Raw genomic sequence first — 19021 nt, 5'->3', positions numbered from 1 at the left:
TATATATATATATATATATACACCACATCTTCTTTATCCATTCATCTGTGTATATTCTGAGACTGTCACTTACAAAATATTTCCATAGTGACATACCTAACTAAAATTTCTAACTTTAAATAAACTCAGGATCTAGTTGAGTCATATATTTTTGTATAGCATTTTTAAAATAATTTTGTCTTTATTTCCTTGCAGTTTATTAGAACATAAAATCTTAGAAATGGAGGGAAAGCACAAGGAAGAGTTGGACACCTTAAAAGAAGAGAGAGAGAATCTTCAAGTCTTGGTTACTCGTCAAACGTATATAATCCAGGAACTGGAGAAACAATTGAACAGAGCCACCACCAATAATAGTGTCCTTCAGAAGCAGCAGCTGGAGCTGATGGACACAGTGCATAACCTCATCAACCTTTGCACTAAAGAAGGTGGTAAGAATTTCTTCAATTTGGTATAGTAGATATTTTATTTAACATGGAGCAAGTAAATATTCAGTACAACCTTCTATATTGTATTGATTGCTGTATAAAAGCAGCAAAATAACTCTATTCTTAGAAGCATTGCATGAAGTTTGTACTCACAATTTTCTCATGTTTTTAACATCAGAGAATGTACTCATAAGCTTGAATTTGTGAATTTGCAGTATCATTCTAAAAGAACTTTCTAGTTTCTTCTCTCTTGCTTGCTCTTTTTAGCCTTAGATAAAACCTGCAATACTGTCCTGGATAAACATTTGATGTTATGGTGCTAGACACTTAAATACAGAAGACAGAAATTAGCCAATGTTAAAGATTAATTCAGAGTCCTGGGAGAGTTTCAGGAAGATTCCCATTTTAAAACTAGTATTAATTATTTCTTTTGTAGAGGGGGGAGAAGGAAGAGTTGCTTATTGGGAGATATAGAAGCTCCCAATAACTATTATGAAGGAGAAAGAATCTTTGTTATTAAAAGTCTTTATTAAGATCACTTATGTTTAGTCCTGTGTAGAGAAGCCCTAACCAGGGCATCAAGCATATTTATTCTGGGCTGTCTTTGTGACAGTGGAAATATATATATATTTTAAATCCTGGTACAGTTAACATACAGTGTTATATTAGTTTCAGGTGTTGGAAATACAAATTTTTAATATGACTAGAATATCTGGAGCCACTTAACCATTGAAAATATTGTAGGCCTATGTCTCTTTAGAAGATATCTATCCATCTGCCCATCCCCACCCAATAATTATTGAATGAGTGTCTCTGTGAACGCTTGTCCACTTCAAACAGATCCTTTCCCTAGTCTCAGGAGAGCTCTTCAAAGTTTGGAGCTTAAAGTCATCTTCTGTAGTTCTGCTCGCTAATCAGCCTTTCTCTGAGTGAAGATGCGATGAATCGTAAATAGTGATGAGTGAAAGAAAACACCAATTACATCTGAAAGTTATGGTTGTCACTAAGCTGTGGCTTATGTGACCATTCATGCGGTGGTTCCATGTGCATATGCAATATACATACCACAGAGGGTTCTTTAATAGTGGACTTGAGCTATATGAAAAATTAGCTCAATTCCATACTTTCATGTATAGATATGAATATAGATGATAATTCCATATGAAGTGATCTTGTTTTAAAGACATTTCACATTTTTCTATTACACTCCATTACCTTGAGTTTTATCTCCTTTAGATAGTCTAAACAAGTCCTTAATATACTTTGTAAAGAATATTTTTTAAACAGTAAGTTCCCAGAGCTCCATTTGGATGTGCTAAGAAATGTGATTGGGAAGGAAAAAACCTGCTAATCAGTCAGCGCCTGCCAAAACCTTCGGTTAGAGTCCACTGGAAGGAAAGCTTGGTATGATTTTGCCAGAGAATTTTAATGGAGCTCATGAGTATTTAGAAATTAAGTATTAATATGAGACATATCTATTCTCATATTGAACTTAATACATTAGGGGGAACATTGAAAACATATTTTTCTTATCATCCTGAGACTTAAAGCACATGGAGTTGAGTATTTCTTTCTTTTTTTCTTTCTTTTTCTTTTTTTTTTTTTCATGTTGTTAGAAATATCAAGCCCTAGTGATTCTCACAGAGCTCATATGTCTGCCTACTTATCATAATTTCACTTCTTTTCTGAGTATTTGTCCAATAAATATGTCTTTAAACTTTTAGAGGCAGGGGTGGAAGTGATTGCAAAAGTAAAATTCCTGACTAGGTTTGGAGTTTGGGGGCAACAGCAGGCAACCAAACATCTGTTCAAGAAACATTTACTGAATAATTATGATACTGTTAGATGCTACCCGTGTAGCGTCTCAGGGTGTGTGAAAAGTAGCTGTGTCTCTTTTGTGATGTAGCATATCCAAAACAAACAAAAATAGGAGAGACAAATTGTCTAATACTTCAGGCCTCTTGACATTTATTTTCTTTTTAATGATACAATCCTAAAATAAATTCTGATTTAATTGCAGGACTTGTGATCATCATGTAAATCTATTATCCTGTTTTCCAGTGGGTTCTGTGCTCTCATAACCATAGGTTTTATTTGCTTCTTGTTAATTGTTGTTTTCTTTAATTCTATAGTTAATATTCTGACCAAATATTTTATTATTAAGGACTCATAAAAGACACAAAAATGGAAAATGCCTCTTAATAAGGTTTCTATCAAGATTTTAATTCTCTGCATATCTTCATTTTCACTGGTGTCATAGTCTTTATTATGGTGAATTTGAAATTTTAAATAACTCATACCATAATACTGGATTAAAATCAGTCACTAAAATGAACTTTTATTTCATCCTAATTCTAAAACATGTAAGTAAAACCTTTCCTACTTTTGTGACCAACAACTCATTTACCAAATGTATTTATTATTTATCAAGGGATTTTATGCAAATGTTATACTTTTACATTTAAATATATGCAAATATGCCTAAAATCAATATACCACAATTGATTTTTATGCATCGATTTTTAAAAATGTGTATCTTAAGAACTCAAAGAGTAATCTAAAAGATTTTCCAAAATCTTCATGAGCTATGTTATAATACAAAAGCCAAAATGTTTAATTGACTTTAAAGGTCCTCCATTTGCAACTTGACCCAATCACTTATGGAGACAGCCTGAATGTAACACTACAAAGCAAGAGAAGAAATTTTTTAGTGAGTTTTCTGTGTTGCCAGCAACTAATTTAACCTTTATGAAGATGTTTCATCATTTTATAAAGTCAGTATAATTATGTCTACTTCTCAGTGATAGGGAAAGGATTAAATTAGGTACTGCCTATAAAAGCAAACAACACATGACATAGGTGACTCATTAAACTTTAGTTCCTTCTTTCTCCTCCAAGTGACAAGGTTAAATTAAACACAAATTTATTAAGTGCTATCTATAAGCAAACTTCTTTCATGGAAAATGTCTGAATACAATGCTCAACAGTGTTTAACTGTTGACAGTCATCCAAGCAGTTTCTTTTAGCCTCAGTTTTCATATCCAAAATGGGATCATAATACATACCTGATGAGATTATAGTAAATTAAAAGAACTTTTTATAAAACATATAGATAGCATCAGTGCCTATCCATAGTAAATGCTGAAAAAATTATAGTCTATTTACTTTTATGCCTTCTAAAGTATTTATAACTCACTAAAGTTACATGATAAAAGCATTCTCAAGAAGTGTTGGCTGGAAATTTATCCTTTCCCTAAGATGTGCTTGGCCCAGGAATTGTAAATCCATCTTTGCATGTAGGGATTATTTTTGTTTAGTTTCACAGAACTTTTCCTACTAAAATAAGATACATTTAAGCTAAGTACAATTTTTAACAAACACACTTTCTGAAATAATTCACCAACCCGTCCTCTTCTTGTTCCAAATAGGCAATAGTAGTGTTTTAGGCAAATAATCATTTCAAACAGAATTGCATCCATTTTGTAAAGCTTCTGGGTAACACATTTATTTTTGTCTAACCCTTGTCTGCAAACATTTGGCCACACTTATTCTTAGAAACATTACCCACTAAAAAAATATTGCCCTCAGTGTTATCATAGCATCAAAACTTAGCTTATTGCTTCATGTTTTTGGCAACTCACAGTTATTGCTGGAATTAAATAGTTTACATTGATAATGGCATGGATACAAGGCTTGGAATTCTTCTGAGCAGGGTAATCCGGTACTGTAACCATCAAACCTTCACCAGTCATCTTTATGTTCAGAGGCGATTAAGCCGTCGCCACATACATTGAGCACACATGAGGCAAACATTGTATTATGTGATCAAGAACTTAATTAGTAACCAAGAATTTAAAAAAGGAAGAAAGAAAATAATATTTAGCCTCCACTCTCTACCACAGGCTGGTTTTCTTACTGTCTAAATCACCTTAGAGCATACTCCTGCTATACCAAGGTATGATTAATAAATTTATCCATTCATTCCAAAATGTATAACAACTGTTCTGTTTCACATTCTCTTCTGGGGGATAAGAATGTTCATTCATCTTTATTTAACAAATATTTGTTGAGTTCTGGTAATACAGCAGATGGGGTTCAGGCCACTGGGAAGAGAGAAAAGATGTAATTCAGTCTGTAGCTTCAAGGAAACTAGAGTTTGGTGGGTAGAGAGACAGATAAACACACAATTATATTTCGTATTTCATATTTTGCTACACATGAGGCTAAGGTGCCAGGGCACTAGTGAAATACACAAGAGAAATATTAAAATCATGGCAGGGGCAGGATGAAGGCAAAATATAGCATCTGCAGTTTTCTTAAGGATTTTGCTGAATGCTTACTATAATTCAGGCATTATTGAAGCTTTATGTGTATTAACTTAGTCCCAACAATAACAATATGAGATAAATACTATGGCTAGTCCTATTTTATAAATTCTACAGAGAACTTGAGTAATTTGCCCAAGGTTACGCGTAGCTGGTAAAAGTTGATCCGCGATTGAAACACAGGCAGGATGGCTCTAATGGGATGATAACGGCTAAGTCTTCAAAATAAAGAAAACAGAGCATACTCCAGACAGCTCAAAGAACATGTATATTTGCCAGGAGTCATGGCAGGGAGTGGGATATACCTAAATGCATAGCCTAAATATCAGAATCAAAGCCAGGAGAACAATGAAAGATGGAATTAGAGAAGTAAACTGAGGGAGATCAAGGAAGCCGCATTTTTTTCTCTGAAAGCAGTAGGGAGTCCTGTCAATGTATGAGGACCATGTTGACATTTGCATTTTAGAAAAAAATTGCCCCAGTCGCAATGTAGGAAGAATGTACTGGAAAGTTGATAAGGTTGGAAGTGGAGGGACCAGATGGGTGTTTTGCCATTATTATTAAAATATTAGCAAATATTTGGAGAGTAAAAGCCAATCTTCTGAGCTCTTTGCATATATTAACTCATTCAGTTCTGATAACAACTCTATAAGCTGGGTGCTCTTATTAGCTTCCTATGACAGATAAGGAAACTAAGCATAGAGAAGTAAATCATTTGCAAATATCACGCTGCTAGCAAGTGGGCAAGCTGAGATTTGAACCCAGAGTCTGATTCTGGAGTCTGTACATTATCTATCCACTGTACTATGATGGGAAGGAAGATAGAGTTGATGGTGGTTTTCATCTCATTCTCAAAAGGATATCCTAGGAGAGAAATAATGAGGTGGGACCAAAGAGGGGCAAATGAAAAGACAGATAGAGGGGAAAAGCATGAACAAAGAGAATTAGAATCAACAAGAAATAATGACCTATTAGAAAGTGAGACAAATATAACTCTTAATTTTCTGGGTTCAGTAACAGAAGGGATGTTGATTATATTCCTAAAAATCAGCAACATTTAAAAAGAAACAGGTTTAAGGGGGAAAGATTAATGAGTTTAGTTTGGGGCATATTGACTGAGGTGACTATGGGAAAATTTGAATCTGGAAGTCAGAGAAATACAAATTTGTAATTCAGGAGTGAAATCTGGATGACCACATACATTGCCGTGTCCTCAGAGGAGACAAGTGGTAAATCCATGCAGCAAGTGAAATCAGTTGAAAGTGCATATAAAGTAGGGCGCCTGGGTGGCTCAGTTGGTTGAGCGACTGCCTTCGGCTCAGGTCATGATCCTGGAGTCCCAGGATCGAGTCCCGCATCGGGCTCCCTGCTCGCCAGGGAGCCCGCTTCTCCCTCTGACCCTCCGCCCTCTCATGTGCTTGCTCTCTCTCATTCTCTCAAATAAATAAATAAAATCTTTAAAAAAAAAAAAAAAAGAAAGTGCATATAAAGCAATGACTCAACCATTTGGGGGGTTGTAGATCTATTTCAGAATCTGATAAAAACTAGCCTACCTTTCCTTCTCACTTAGTGCAAACACTCAGGCACAGGTTTATGTGCAATTTCAGAGAATTTACATACTAAGATTATGAGCCCATTTTAAAATAATAAGAATATAAAATCCAAGACAGAAAATTGAGAGTTCTTTATGGGATAGTTAAAAGGAGGTCGGAAAGAAAACAGAATTAGGAAGAAAAACGAGTAGCGAGGAGTGTTACAACAGAGAGAGAAAAGTTCTGTGAAACGTCTTATCCTCATGGCTTATAAATAAGCAGAAAGGCAAAAAAAAAAAAAAAAAGAAGGAAGGAAGAAAAGAGAAGAAGGGGAGGGGAGGGGAGGGAAGGGAAGAAAAAGCAGCCTGAAAAGCGAATCTTGAACTGGGATGTGGCCTCTCCCTGTAGGAGAGCTTGGGTGACATGTATGGTTCAATTGCATGGGTCAAAGAAAAAAATGAGCAAGAGGAGTTAAAAGCAAAAAAACTCTCTACCCATATCCAGCAAACTTGGTTGTGAAAGGACAGATACCAGTTTGGGTAGGGATGCACACAGGGTAGAGAGAAGTAAAAGAAGCTTAAATACTGAGAGACACGAGCATGTTTGTGTATTTGAACATGAAGTTCAAATTTCAAACCATAAAGAGCTTCTCATGCAGGTCATTAAAAAAAAAAGAAAATTTCTTTCGCCTCACCTGAAAGACATAATGACTGCTACTATAAATTTTTAAACCATCTAAATTATTTGGTTTAAAATGTCTTTCCCAGAGGCTGATTGCAGTGGTATGGAACTTCGATCGTTATTTTTGGTCCTCTGGCCTTCTGAAAAGGGGAAATGAGGCATTTGTTTCTTTCCCAGTGCTGAGGAGACATTTGGCTCTGTTCTCAGAATAATTCTACCATCTGAAAGGAATTTACCTCCCGTGTAGTGTCTATTGAGTTTGTGAAGTAAATCATTCAGTCGAGGGATGAGATAGTTTGAACTCCTGCAAGTCCCTGGAGTTAAGAATGATTCTAAAAACATCACAAGCAATGGGAGGAAATTAAAACTTTTTGAATGTCACTTACATAAATATTGATAAAAATAGAATATATCATTTTCATTGACTGAGTAAAATATTTGGGTTTTAGTTGACTACTTGTAATGCACAATTTAACATTAGGTAGAAAGAGAAAGAAAAATACAGGAAGTCATCTGCTGCACACTACAGTGAGCACTTGTTCCCATTTAATGAGGGAAATGCTTTATCTTGACAGAAAATTATATGTCAAACATTTACAATTTCCTTAAAACAAAACACACTTTCTAGCACTTCCTTTCATAAAACCCAAAGGCTTTAAGGGGAAAGTGACTGTTTATTTTTGGAAATGGTATATTTCTCCTTTTTGATGGAGCATGTTATCTGCCTTTTGAAAAGTTACAATTTCTGTGGAAAAAAAAAAACTGCGTGAATAGCAGATAGCCAAACTCATGATAACAAAAAATAATACAGCCTTTGACCTCTCCCATGAATTATTTCTAAACTACCTCTTTTGGGGGAGATTTGAAACTTTGTGGTTAATTCTCCATTGGAATTCAAGTTTCAATTTCAGAAACTAAACTATTTGAAAAGGGGTATCTCCTGGTTCTAGCTGGGCCTGGAAGTTACCAAGGTGAAAGGCCCCCCCCGCAAAAAAAAAAAAAACAACAAAAAAAGGTGTTGCCTTTCTGCTCCAACATTTCTATGAGCAAACTCCATTTCTTCTTCTCCTTAGCTTTCATGGTCTGGTTGGTTAAAGCAAAGAAGCACAAAATATTTTTAATAAAATTTCAGCTAAGTCATTTCCTGGACTCATCCACACTCAAGTTGAACTGAACAGGTATTTTCTAAGTCCAGGGTCATAATGGAACAGTGGTTCCTTACAGATAAGCTCTGGTACTTTACACAGAGTCCAAATGACACCTCTAATTACTTGGAGGGAAAGTAAGAAAAAAAACCACATTTTATTAACATCTTTAAGTATGTATGCATCACATTAACCATAAACCCTCATGAAATGTCTTCTGTTTTAAGAAGGGAGAAAGATGAAATAAAACCTGAGAAATATTACAACCAATAAGTTAGGCTTAAATACATATAAACAAAATAATATTGATTTTTAGCATTTTTCTAAAAGTTGATTGTAAAGAACCTTTAAAACAATTGATAGAAAACATTTTTAGTTTCCTATTAGAGCTCACCATTTATTTTCAACTAAAGAATATCAACATCATAACTAAGGACACTGGACTCTCATCTTACCACTGGCTTGGATGTTCACATTCTGAGTGGAACCATTTCCAATAAGGAATCACATTAATATGTGACCTAGAACAATCTACTTTTTTTTAAATGAATTTATGATGAAGTTAAATTATTAAATGAAATACCAAGTAAGCCAAACCTCTTTTAATTTTGTATTTTATTGTGTCTTTGCATATATCCATAATTATTTTTAGGTGTGAACATTCTGTTTTCATAGCCAGCCTGAGTTCCTTTAGAGTAGTGAATTTGAACTTTGGGTTTAATTTTAAGTGGAGATTTGGTTCTAAAGGAAGCTTTGCTGGTTGTTTTGGCCTCATGTACACATACTTACAAATGCACAAATAGACTGAATCTCAACCATACTTAATTCTCCAGCTCATCTCCCTAGAGCTGGGATTTAGACAGAGATGGTCACATAATCGGCGTCTTGGAGCACCTATGACATATGCCATCTAGAGGGCAAGGCATGTTGGTCTAGCAGGAACAGGAATCAAGGGCATCTGAGTTCTAGTCCCAGCTCTGCTGCTAGTTGCTTAACATAAAACTACCACACACCTTAGAGTCTGTCTGGTGTCCTAGACAAATCCACACATTTTATGACTCATCAATCATTCCATTTCTCCTCTTCATTTTGTATCACTTCTAACGACTAGGAAAACCCCAAGTTCAGAACGAACCTCAGCATGGTAACCAAGTATTATTCCTCAAGTAGATTCACCGCAAGAGTAAGAATCGAAGTGACATACCTATATGACAGTCAGCCTCTATTTAAAACTTCAAAGTTTTGGTTTTTTTGGGGTTTTTTGTCAGTTTTCAAAAGCATCTGGCAATTCTTTCCATTTATAGCATTGCCCAAAGACTTTCATTCCATTTTTAAAGGCTTTTGCTGAAATCAATTATTTGTCTACTTATAACAAAGCACAAAAGACCCTTGAAGCTTTCCCACACGCATGGGAAATCTTTTGTTCAAAATCAATATATTCCAGTCAGGCCAAAAACATTACATGGGAAATTAACACACATGAAACACCTGAAATATTTTTAATGAAATGACCTTGGAACAAATGGCAAGGGTCATGTAGCACTCGTAACTGCCCATCAGGGTGCCCAAAAGGGAAACACAGAAATAAATTTTGTGAAAAATGAGTATTACTTGATTAAACAAAGGTTGTGTGCAAATCCATTTTCAACTTTCAATTCTTTTTTTGCATCCTTTGTTGTTTTAACTGTAATATGCATTAAATATACATTCAGTTATATATATGAGTCATTCCACATTAGAAGAACACTGGGAATTTTATTTGAATACACTAATCAAACTAAAGTAGAATTATGTAGAATTACTTGATGTTTCATTATCCTACACTAAAAAAAATAGCATAAAATTAGTAATCTAGCTATGGCATAGGGTGGTTTTCATGTTCACATAGATTTAAGAGTTTATGCAATTTATACATACATCTCAATATTACTAAAAATATATACACCTACAATTATACATAGGGGTCATATATTCTCCAGATAATTAAAATGTATCTCTTCAAGTTGTAAAATATTAAGAAAATTAAAAAATATTGTGATAGTACATATTCTGCATTGTTTTAGTCTTTTCTTTCAGAAAAGATTGAATAAAATTGAAGCTTTTTGTAATAATTTAATTCACTATCATCAGCATGACCTAATTTGCATCAGAATACCACTATGCCTTTGGAAAAGTATGTGATTTGTCCCTTATATACTGTCCAAACTGTTCTCATTTCTTATTTTTGCCTACTTCTAAGATTACTGTCTCTTCCTCATACACACAAGAAAACCTTTTGATTATCATTTTGTTGTTGTTGTTGTCTTCATGCCTGATTCTAGAAGGTGAACACACACACACTCCCACACAAATACCACACATATGCTCACCCTCCCTTTCCCTACCAGCCCTTCCTCTAAACTTGTAGCTTCAGCAGATGGTCCAGAGGTTGGGACATCAAGTAATTAAGCTTGTGAGAATATTATCCAAGATTAATGAGGGTAAATTTTGGTCAGCATGATTTTTAGGATATAGACATTATCAAATCCAATATAGCTTCTCAGGCACCTCTTATTTCCTCATGCTCTGTTAGCTTTTGAAGTTGCGGGCACCAGTGCTCCACATTTCTGCTGAGAGTTCCCACCTCACACATAATTCTGCTGCCTGTGGCCCTCTTCTATCCTCGACATTTTTCTTCTTTCTTATCTTTTCTAACCCCTGTCACTCTTCCAATACTCCCTGCTTCCGAGAGAAGAGGCCGTAGCCATTCTGAATTAAGGCCTGTCCTGATTCACCCAAGACCCTGGGTATGACCTTGTCATCTGAGATAAGTATTGCTGGGGACTCTGTGACAGATGAGTCATTGGAGTACTGTTTGGCTTTGACTTCACTCCAGGAGCCAGTAAGAAATAGTTAAGATTCTTGGCTTTATAGTCAAAAGAGTTCAACTACTTAGAAGTTTTAGTGAAGTTAGAAAGCATCTCTGAGCCTCCGATTCCTCATATATACAACAATATATTGATAACAGTATTTCATAAGGTATTTACGAGGACTAAATGAAACGAGACATATAAAACATACTTGGCTCACAAAATTCAGAGTTGAACACATAGTAAGTGTGCTAATTTCTAATACTGAGTGTGCCAAATTGATTTTATTATCATCACGATTATTATAGTTCCACCAAGAAGATGATGGGTAGTTAAGATTTTAAGTATCATCTACAAAATATGCACACACAAAGAACACTTCCTTTTACAAAAATTTTAATTGAAGTAATAATGTAGCACGTAAGTGATCTTCAGGTGTTCTTTTATACTGAGGTTAGGGGGACTATGGGGAAAAGAATAGTAGATCTTTAAAAAGAGAACCTTTTAGCTACTCACCCAAAGACCTCAGACTTAAAGTATTTACAAATAGAATATGTGTTTTTTATACTGTGATATAGCAGTTTGCATTATATATATAATACATTTACACACATAAACATGTATATGTACAAGTATGTTACATTAACTTGTATGCAATTGCCATTTTTGTAGGTTAAAAATCATGCTGAGATATCAACCCCTAGGTATTTAGGTTCATATGCATATGTTTTATATAAAATAAAATACCAACTTTCAAATTTTTAATTCAGAAGCATAAAGCTTTTATGTATTTATGTAGTTATACATATGTGGTATGTATTTATAAAGTCATTGGTAAGTCTCCCTCACCCTCATACCCACACACATAATACTGAAATATTGAATATTGCCTGTAAACCTTTTAATTTTCCATTCGTGAAGTGCAAGGTATTACCTTCTTCCACTTTTAAGTCCTTTCTTTTTTTTTTTTTTGAAGCTGAAAATATTTTAAATGTTTAAAAATGAAAAAGTATTCATGAAATGCAACCGATTAATCAGGTATATCAGTTGCAGTAGTTTGACAAAATATGAACATGTTCAGAAAGTTCTATTTCATGTTGGTAAAGGATCTGCCAAATACACATCAATCCCCTAACCATACAGTTGTTATTTTTTTATTATGTTAATGTTAATCACAATACATTACATCATCAGTGTTTGATGTAGTGTTCCATGATTCATTGTTTGTGTATAACACCCAGTGCTCCATGCAGTACGTGCCCTCTTTAACACCCATCACCAGGATAACCCATCCCCCCATCCCCCTCCCCTCTAGAACCCTCAGTTTGTTTCTCAGAGTCCACAGTTTCTCATGGTTCGTCTCCCCCTCCGATTTCCCCCCCTTCATTCTTCCCTTCCTGCTATCTTCTTCTTTTTTTCTTTTTAACATATAATGTATTATTTATAAATTAGGAATCTAGGGAGTGTCTTCAAATGGATTTTCCACAAGATGCCCACACACCTGGTGGAAAAGTATAGAATCTAATCAGTCAGTTGTTTGCTTGTTTGCACCTTATCAGATATGATGATTTACTTATGCTTATGTTCAGTTAACTTCAGTGTCCTGTTGAGGTGAAAAATTACAGATTTAGGATCAATTCCTGTACTGTGATCTCCATAGTGATGATGGTCCAATAAGTAACACAAGGATTATCCTTAAACCAATAACTTGATCCACATATATTGTGATGCTTGCTAAATACTGGAGAGATAGGAACCATTAGCCACGTCTAAGATTTAAAAAGAATATTTGAAGAATCGACACCTTTATGGCAGTTTATTGGGAAGTAACTAGGATCAAGGACTTTGGCTTTTTACATTGTCTCTGGTATAGCAAAGGCTAACTGTTTTCTGTGTTCTGTACTAGATTTGCTACAACTCAGAATTACCAATTCCACATTCCAGGAAGTTTTCCCTTGAGGGTTCATCTGAATTGAAGTGACCCTCTGCCTCAGCTTTATGGTTCTTCCCTCAAGTCAGCCCAGTGGTAGACATGCCATCTGGCTTGAAATTTGTTGGGCAAATAAAAGGGAGAGCCAGATAAAGTCAACAGTTGCTGCAGTCAGGGTCTCAGGTTGCTTATTGACTGAATGTTGGCTGGTGAAAGACAGACATGCACCTGCTTGTGTCCCTATTCTTTCCCTTTAGCTCATGAAGATTAGGTTATAGAGATAAGGCTAAATGAAAAGAATGAGTAATGATTCTTTCCTAAAACTTTCTAGATTTATTTGTTGATATTGGTGTGCACAAAGTCTTTGAATTGCCATACCAGGCTTTTAAAATTTAGTTCAGATAAACTGCTTTACGTGTTTTTTTTTTTTTCTTTTTCATTCAACTGTTCTCTCTTCTGGACAGCCTTCCCCAAGTTTACATGGCAGACAGAATAAATTCTTCCTGAATATTCCCAGTGAACTTGATACATACCTCCAAAATAACAAGAGTGTGCATAATCTCTCTTTGGTGCTATATTCAAGCTGCTAACATTATAGCTCTAGAAGCTGTTGCTAGTCATCTTGTGACCAGGTAGAGACTCATCAGCTGTGTCCAAAAAAAGATAAAGAAACCAATTCCTCTTCACATTCTTTAAAATCTGATTATGCTTTACCTAAAATTCTATTCTACATTGTTTATGATTGAATAAATTATCTTTTTGCTTAAGCTAGCTTGAATTCTCCTCTGTCATGGAAGGTACTAATCATGGATGTAGCTATCATGAGTTGTCATAGAAGACCTACTAATATAGTAGGACTTTCTCCCATCAGACTGTGATTACGTTAAGAGCAGATTGTGGTTTTCTTATGTCTGTATCTTCACTGTCTGGGAAAAGTCATGCACATGGAAGATGCTCAGTCAATATTTGTTGAATTAATAAATATAGCATGGATTTTTTTTAATTTTATTTATTTATTTGTCAGAGAGAGAGCACACGCAAGCAGGGGGAGCAGCAGGCAGAGGGAGAAGCAGACTCCTCTCTGAGCAAGGAGTGCGATGTGGGACTCGATCCCAGAACCCTGGGATCATGACCTGAGCCGAAAGCAGATGCTTAACTGACTGAGCCACCCAGGCATCCCAATATAGCATTGCTGAGTTTAGAAAATATGCATTTGGATGGCATTAAAAAGCCTCACTTCAGTGTTTGCAATCTTAAAGCAGGGATGAGAAAATGAGTAAATGTCCTTCCTTTAGTTGGGATTTACCCATGCAAGGTATTAGTAGATGAAAGGACAGTGGGTGGAGAGCACGAGGAATTCCACCTGAGCTGTTTTTAAATGCCTGATGGTGAGATAGAAGTTAGGAAGACAGGAAAGGGAGGCTAGTGAGGGACTGACAGTAATGGTGGGGATCCAGACTCTCAATTAGAGGAAAGACAAACTCATTAAGAATTAAAGGGAGAGGAAAAAGAGAGTATATGATCAAAAAAGGAACTTTTAGATATAAAGATAAATTTTTTAATTCATGCTTTTAAACCAGTCTATTATTATAAAAAGTCTGAGCTACTTTGCCAGATAGATAAACACCTCAATCAGCTCTCCATTTTCGCTGGCTCGTCCAGCTGATGCTTCTTTCATCCTATTCCATCACGTTTTCCATATCTGTATCTTGTCATTCACCATACATTCCTCTAGACATTATCTTCCATTTTATTGAATCTCAAGACCTCCTACAAGAATGTATCCTTAGTTCTGACACTTGTAATGGGCAGTAAATTCATCTTTTTATTGTCTTTCTTTCTTTTAAAATGTTTATTATGTGTCCAGTTTTACAATACGTAATCATAATATCTCTAGTGCATAACAAAGAAAATAATTAGTCATGCAAATTAAAGTTAGGGATTAAAACTTCTACAATCAGTGTGTTGTTATATACATCATATGTCATTTCATCTGAAATAATCTTTTAATTTTAACTATTCAGATTAAGTTTATATATGCAGCAAGATTAGATTACCTGGGTTTTTTTAGACTTAAACAATGATATGATGTGGTATAGTCAATGAATAAAATAAACCAATTAGCCAACTTTGATAAGGAAAGTCCAGTTCAGTATAACCCTAAATATAACCAGTCAGTTGTAATTGCTCTAACATTTGGTCAGCTATAATATCGGATTAGAGAATGGAAGATCTACTATTCCATTGACTGGACTCGCTGGCCTTCTCCAGCCTACTAGTGTCACTTCTGTAAGAAAGAATAATGATATAATGTTGCCATTAATAATATTATTATTACTATAACAATAATAATAACTATCATTTCTTGAGTTCTTACTATAATTCAGTCACTCTGCTGTGTTAAATAATCCATACACTTGCCTCAGAGCTATGTTTAACTACCCCACTTTGTAGAATGAAAAAAGAAAAACCGAAGATCAGTCTACCTTTATAGAAGGGCCTTTTTCAAACCATAGTATATAATACAAATGTCAAAGGTAAGCTGTGAATGGAGCTTTTATACTGATTTTAAGTGCTTTAATACTCTAAAATATAGCCTGGATCAAACTTTCAAACATAATGTTTACTAATTAATGAGTAATTAAATACAAGCAATCCAATCTTTCTGGAAAAATGACTGTTTCTTCTGGAAAGAATGTGATTCTATTTTTCAAAAATACCAAACTATATTTCAAGAAAATGAAATATCTTCATAAGGTATGTTGCCATTACAATAACAACAAATCCATAGTATAACTATTTGTTCCTTTTATGATAGAATCTTTAAGCCAGTTTTCCAGTTATAAGACTTACATTCATGGTTTGAACATCATTTTTATGCAGTTAGTTTCCATAAAAATAAGCTAATATTCAGCTTCTTTTATTTTTCTCTACTATTGAAAATATGTGTGGGTTTCCCTCTTCCCACGCAACAGCCTTTTCACCCACATCTTCCTGAGGAGGAAGGGAAAAGAGGAGGGGAGGTGACAGAGAAGTGGGAATGGAGTGTATTCTCACTGCATAACTAAATAAGGGAGAGCAGGAAGTGGTATATTCAGTAAGAGAAGCATTTTCTCCTTAGATAAGTGACTTTCCCCATCTCTAACCCAAAAAAGAAAAATGGGTTTACCGTTGAATTCCTCTTTACCACATCTTCCTGTGTTCATCCTCTCAAGGGATCATAAATTTTATTTGGCATTTCTTTACATCCCTTCCCCCTTTTTTTTTTTTTTGCTTCTAATTTGGTTGTTTTCAACTTGTTTCAATAGATGATTAAACATTTAGAATTTAGGAAGGTTTTGTTTTAGAAAAAGAGCAGTCCATTAACTTAAAATAAGCAAGTACAAATGAACTGCGTTGATGTTCTTCAGAACAACACCTTTACATAACACACCCATTGCAGTTAAAGATGGCTTTTGAATCAGCATTTATATATTCATTTTTAAATTGCTATTTGCATACCTTCTGTGCCATGCTTCTTCACTGTCCTATGAATGCACAGTCCTCTACTTATTCTGTGTAGATATTGCAGCTGCAATGGTGGTGTTTAGATGTAATTATTAATGTAAATAGACAAAACCATCAGTGCACACATGAGCTGTATAGAAAACCATGATACTATTAAACGTTATAATTCTATATTTTTGTTATGGCAGTATATCTGAGTGGATATTTCATTTTCTTGAAACATAATTATTTTTGGAAATTTGAAGTATTTATATTGAGATAGTCATTCTTTCCATCAGTTTAGACTGTTTTTAATTACCTATAAATTAGTAAACTCATGCTTATTAAGTTTAAATCAGGCTATTGCTTTAGATTGTTAGAGCATGTAAAATCAATTTAAAAGCATCATTTAATAGTTTACTTTTGCTATTCTTATTAAAAAAGGCCATCATGACTCAAAGTGATTGAAAGCAAATATTTATTAAATAACATGAGACTTTAAGGGCAAGGTGATAAAATAATCTTAAAAAATCTTCTTGAAGGGGTTAATGAAACGAATTACTAAACTATATATTTATTAGAAAATACTAATCATAAATATTTTGTAAATGTGCCATGTAAGTCTTTAGCAAAGGACTACTAAATATGAGTCATTTTTGTATTTTGATCTCAGTAATAAGAACTTCATAATAGATGGTCAGTGAATAAAATTCTCAGTAGAGCCTATCTAATTAAATTTCCTTTTTCATTTGACTTCCACCCTTTACTGAACTCTTCCCCTATATAAATTAATTTCAAAACTTATTCATTTGTGTTCTTTTATTTGTATATTATCTGCCTGATAGTTTAACTTCAGGCATTAAATAAAAAACAAAGTTCAGGGGTGCCTGGGTGGCTTAGTCGTTGAGCGTCTGCCTTCAGCTCAGATCATGGTCCCAGGGTCCTGGGATCGAGCCACACATCAGGCTCCCTGCTCAGCGGAGAGCCTGCTTCTCCCTCTCCCACTCCCCCTGCTTGTGTTCCCTCTCTCGCTGTGTCTCTCTGTCAAATAAATAAATAAAAATCTTAAAAAACAAAGTTCAGTTCCCTTTTCTTTCTAGGTAAATTAGGTCAGAGGCTCTTTTCTACTTGCTAAATCTAAATATTTCTAGGTGTGTTTTTTTTTTAATAGAAATTTCTAGGAGCTTATCAGTCCAAAGCCACAGAAAAACAATTCTATCTACTTTTAGTGTTTTAAACCTCCATATGGTATTTTTATGTTTGAATTTGTTATCATTATCTCTTTCTCCTCCAAAAATGCTTTAGCATTTTTTTAAAAGTTTCCTATGAAATGTAGGTAAGAACATTTTAGAAATTTTGGAGGAAAATTGACATAATTATTACTAGTTGGAGGTGTTACACTATCAGGCCATTTGTCCCTTGAGTTGATGTTCTGGAAATTATAGATAAAAACAAAATTTAAGTAAGCAAAATATAAAAAGTATTCAGTTAGAAATTTCTCTACAGATTTTTCCATTAGTTTTGTAATTTTGTGAGTCAGCTCAAATCTAGTATTGTCTTTATGATTGATTTGTCAGTAAATGCAATATTGACATTTGTTTGGAGGAAATAAAGACTTGCTTAGCTGTACTTGGATCCATTCGGGTACTAATGGTACTGATATTTTTGCTCACATATTGCAATTTTTTTTTTTTGCAGTTTTACTAAAGGGAGGAAAAAAAGAGGAAGAGAAACCATTTAGAGACTGTGCAGATGTATATCAAGCTGGTTTTAATAAAAGTGGAATCTACACTATTTATATTAATAATATGCCAGAACCCAAAAAGGTAAAACCAGAAGTGTTTGTTTACAAGATGTAAAGCAGATCCTAGTTGAATTGCTGAATAATCAGACTGATTTGTGAGTTTGTTAAGCTGAAAATATATATGCCTGAGCTCTTTTCTCCCAAAGATTCTGTTTGCCAGGTCCATAAAGATGAAAACCCTATTGCACAGACCTCCCCCAAACCCAAAGCTCCCATCCCTCTTTCACAAAGTTTTTTATTTATTCTCTGCTCATTCCTGGGATGTCCCATTGCTCATAAATGCTTGCGTTGTCTAGATTACATGTTGAGGTGATATGTACTTCAAGTACATGGAGAAGAGGTAGGAGCAATCTTTCAAGGTCCCAAGGACCCAGATGGCACACATCATCTATAGTCTAAATACTGTGGAGGGGCTGCCAAGGACATATTGCTATTTGTTCCTATTAGGAACAATCACTATTCCTATTAGGGTGGGAGAAACATATTCTATCTTGACTAATCATCTTGATAGGAATTGCTTTTCATGTTTACCTAAAAGAGTGGGTTGGAGGCTAGGATTCATTAGTATGTTGAACAGGACCCAGAGTAAACTTTGAAGTAAGCAAATACTATATTCTTGCTGTTCTATCTCTTTTTCACTATTTATTCATTAAATCATCCATCCATTCCTTCACTCAACATATTAAGTGGATGTCATTTGTCAGTCAGTGCCTAGGAACACAATATAGAACAAACAGATCCCACTGTGGTGCTGAAGACAGATAATTACACAGATAATTATAACAGACTGTAGAAGTGTAGTGATTGAGACAGTCTGTTCAAAGCAGGATTTATGGAGAGATGT

The 19021-nt window shown here is 34.7% G+C and overlaps 1 protein-coding gene across 3 annotated transcripts in view; it reads left to right on the top strand.

Annotated features, from left to right (window-relative positions):
* ANGPT1 (angiopoietin 1) overlaps window positions 1–19021 on the top strand; it is a 244865-nt gene that overhangs the window by 173970 nt on the left and 51874 nt on the right. For 2 of the 3 annotated variants that reach the window (XM_081816398.1, XM_081816400.1), the window contains 2 exons: window positions 196–428; window positions 18072–18199. In XM_081816398.1, coding sequence (XP_081672524.1) covers window positions 196–428; window positions 18072–18199 — 361 coding nt within the window. The remainder of the gene's footprint in view (window positions 1–195; window positions 429–18071; window positions 18200–19021) is intronic. The other variant, XM_081816399.1, reaches the window with a different exon arrangement.

This window comes from Leptonychotes weddellii, chromosome 4 (assembly GCF_054177405.1).
Source record: "Leptonychotes weddellii isolate Sample4059 chromosome 4, ASM5417740v2, whole genome shotgun sequence".
Classification (NCBI taxonomy): domain Eukaryota; kingdom Metazoa; phylum Chordata; class Mammalia; order Carnivora; family Phocidae; genus Leptonychotes; species Leptonychotes weddellii.
This window is presented reverse-complemented; position numbering and strand designations above follow the sequence as displayed.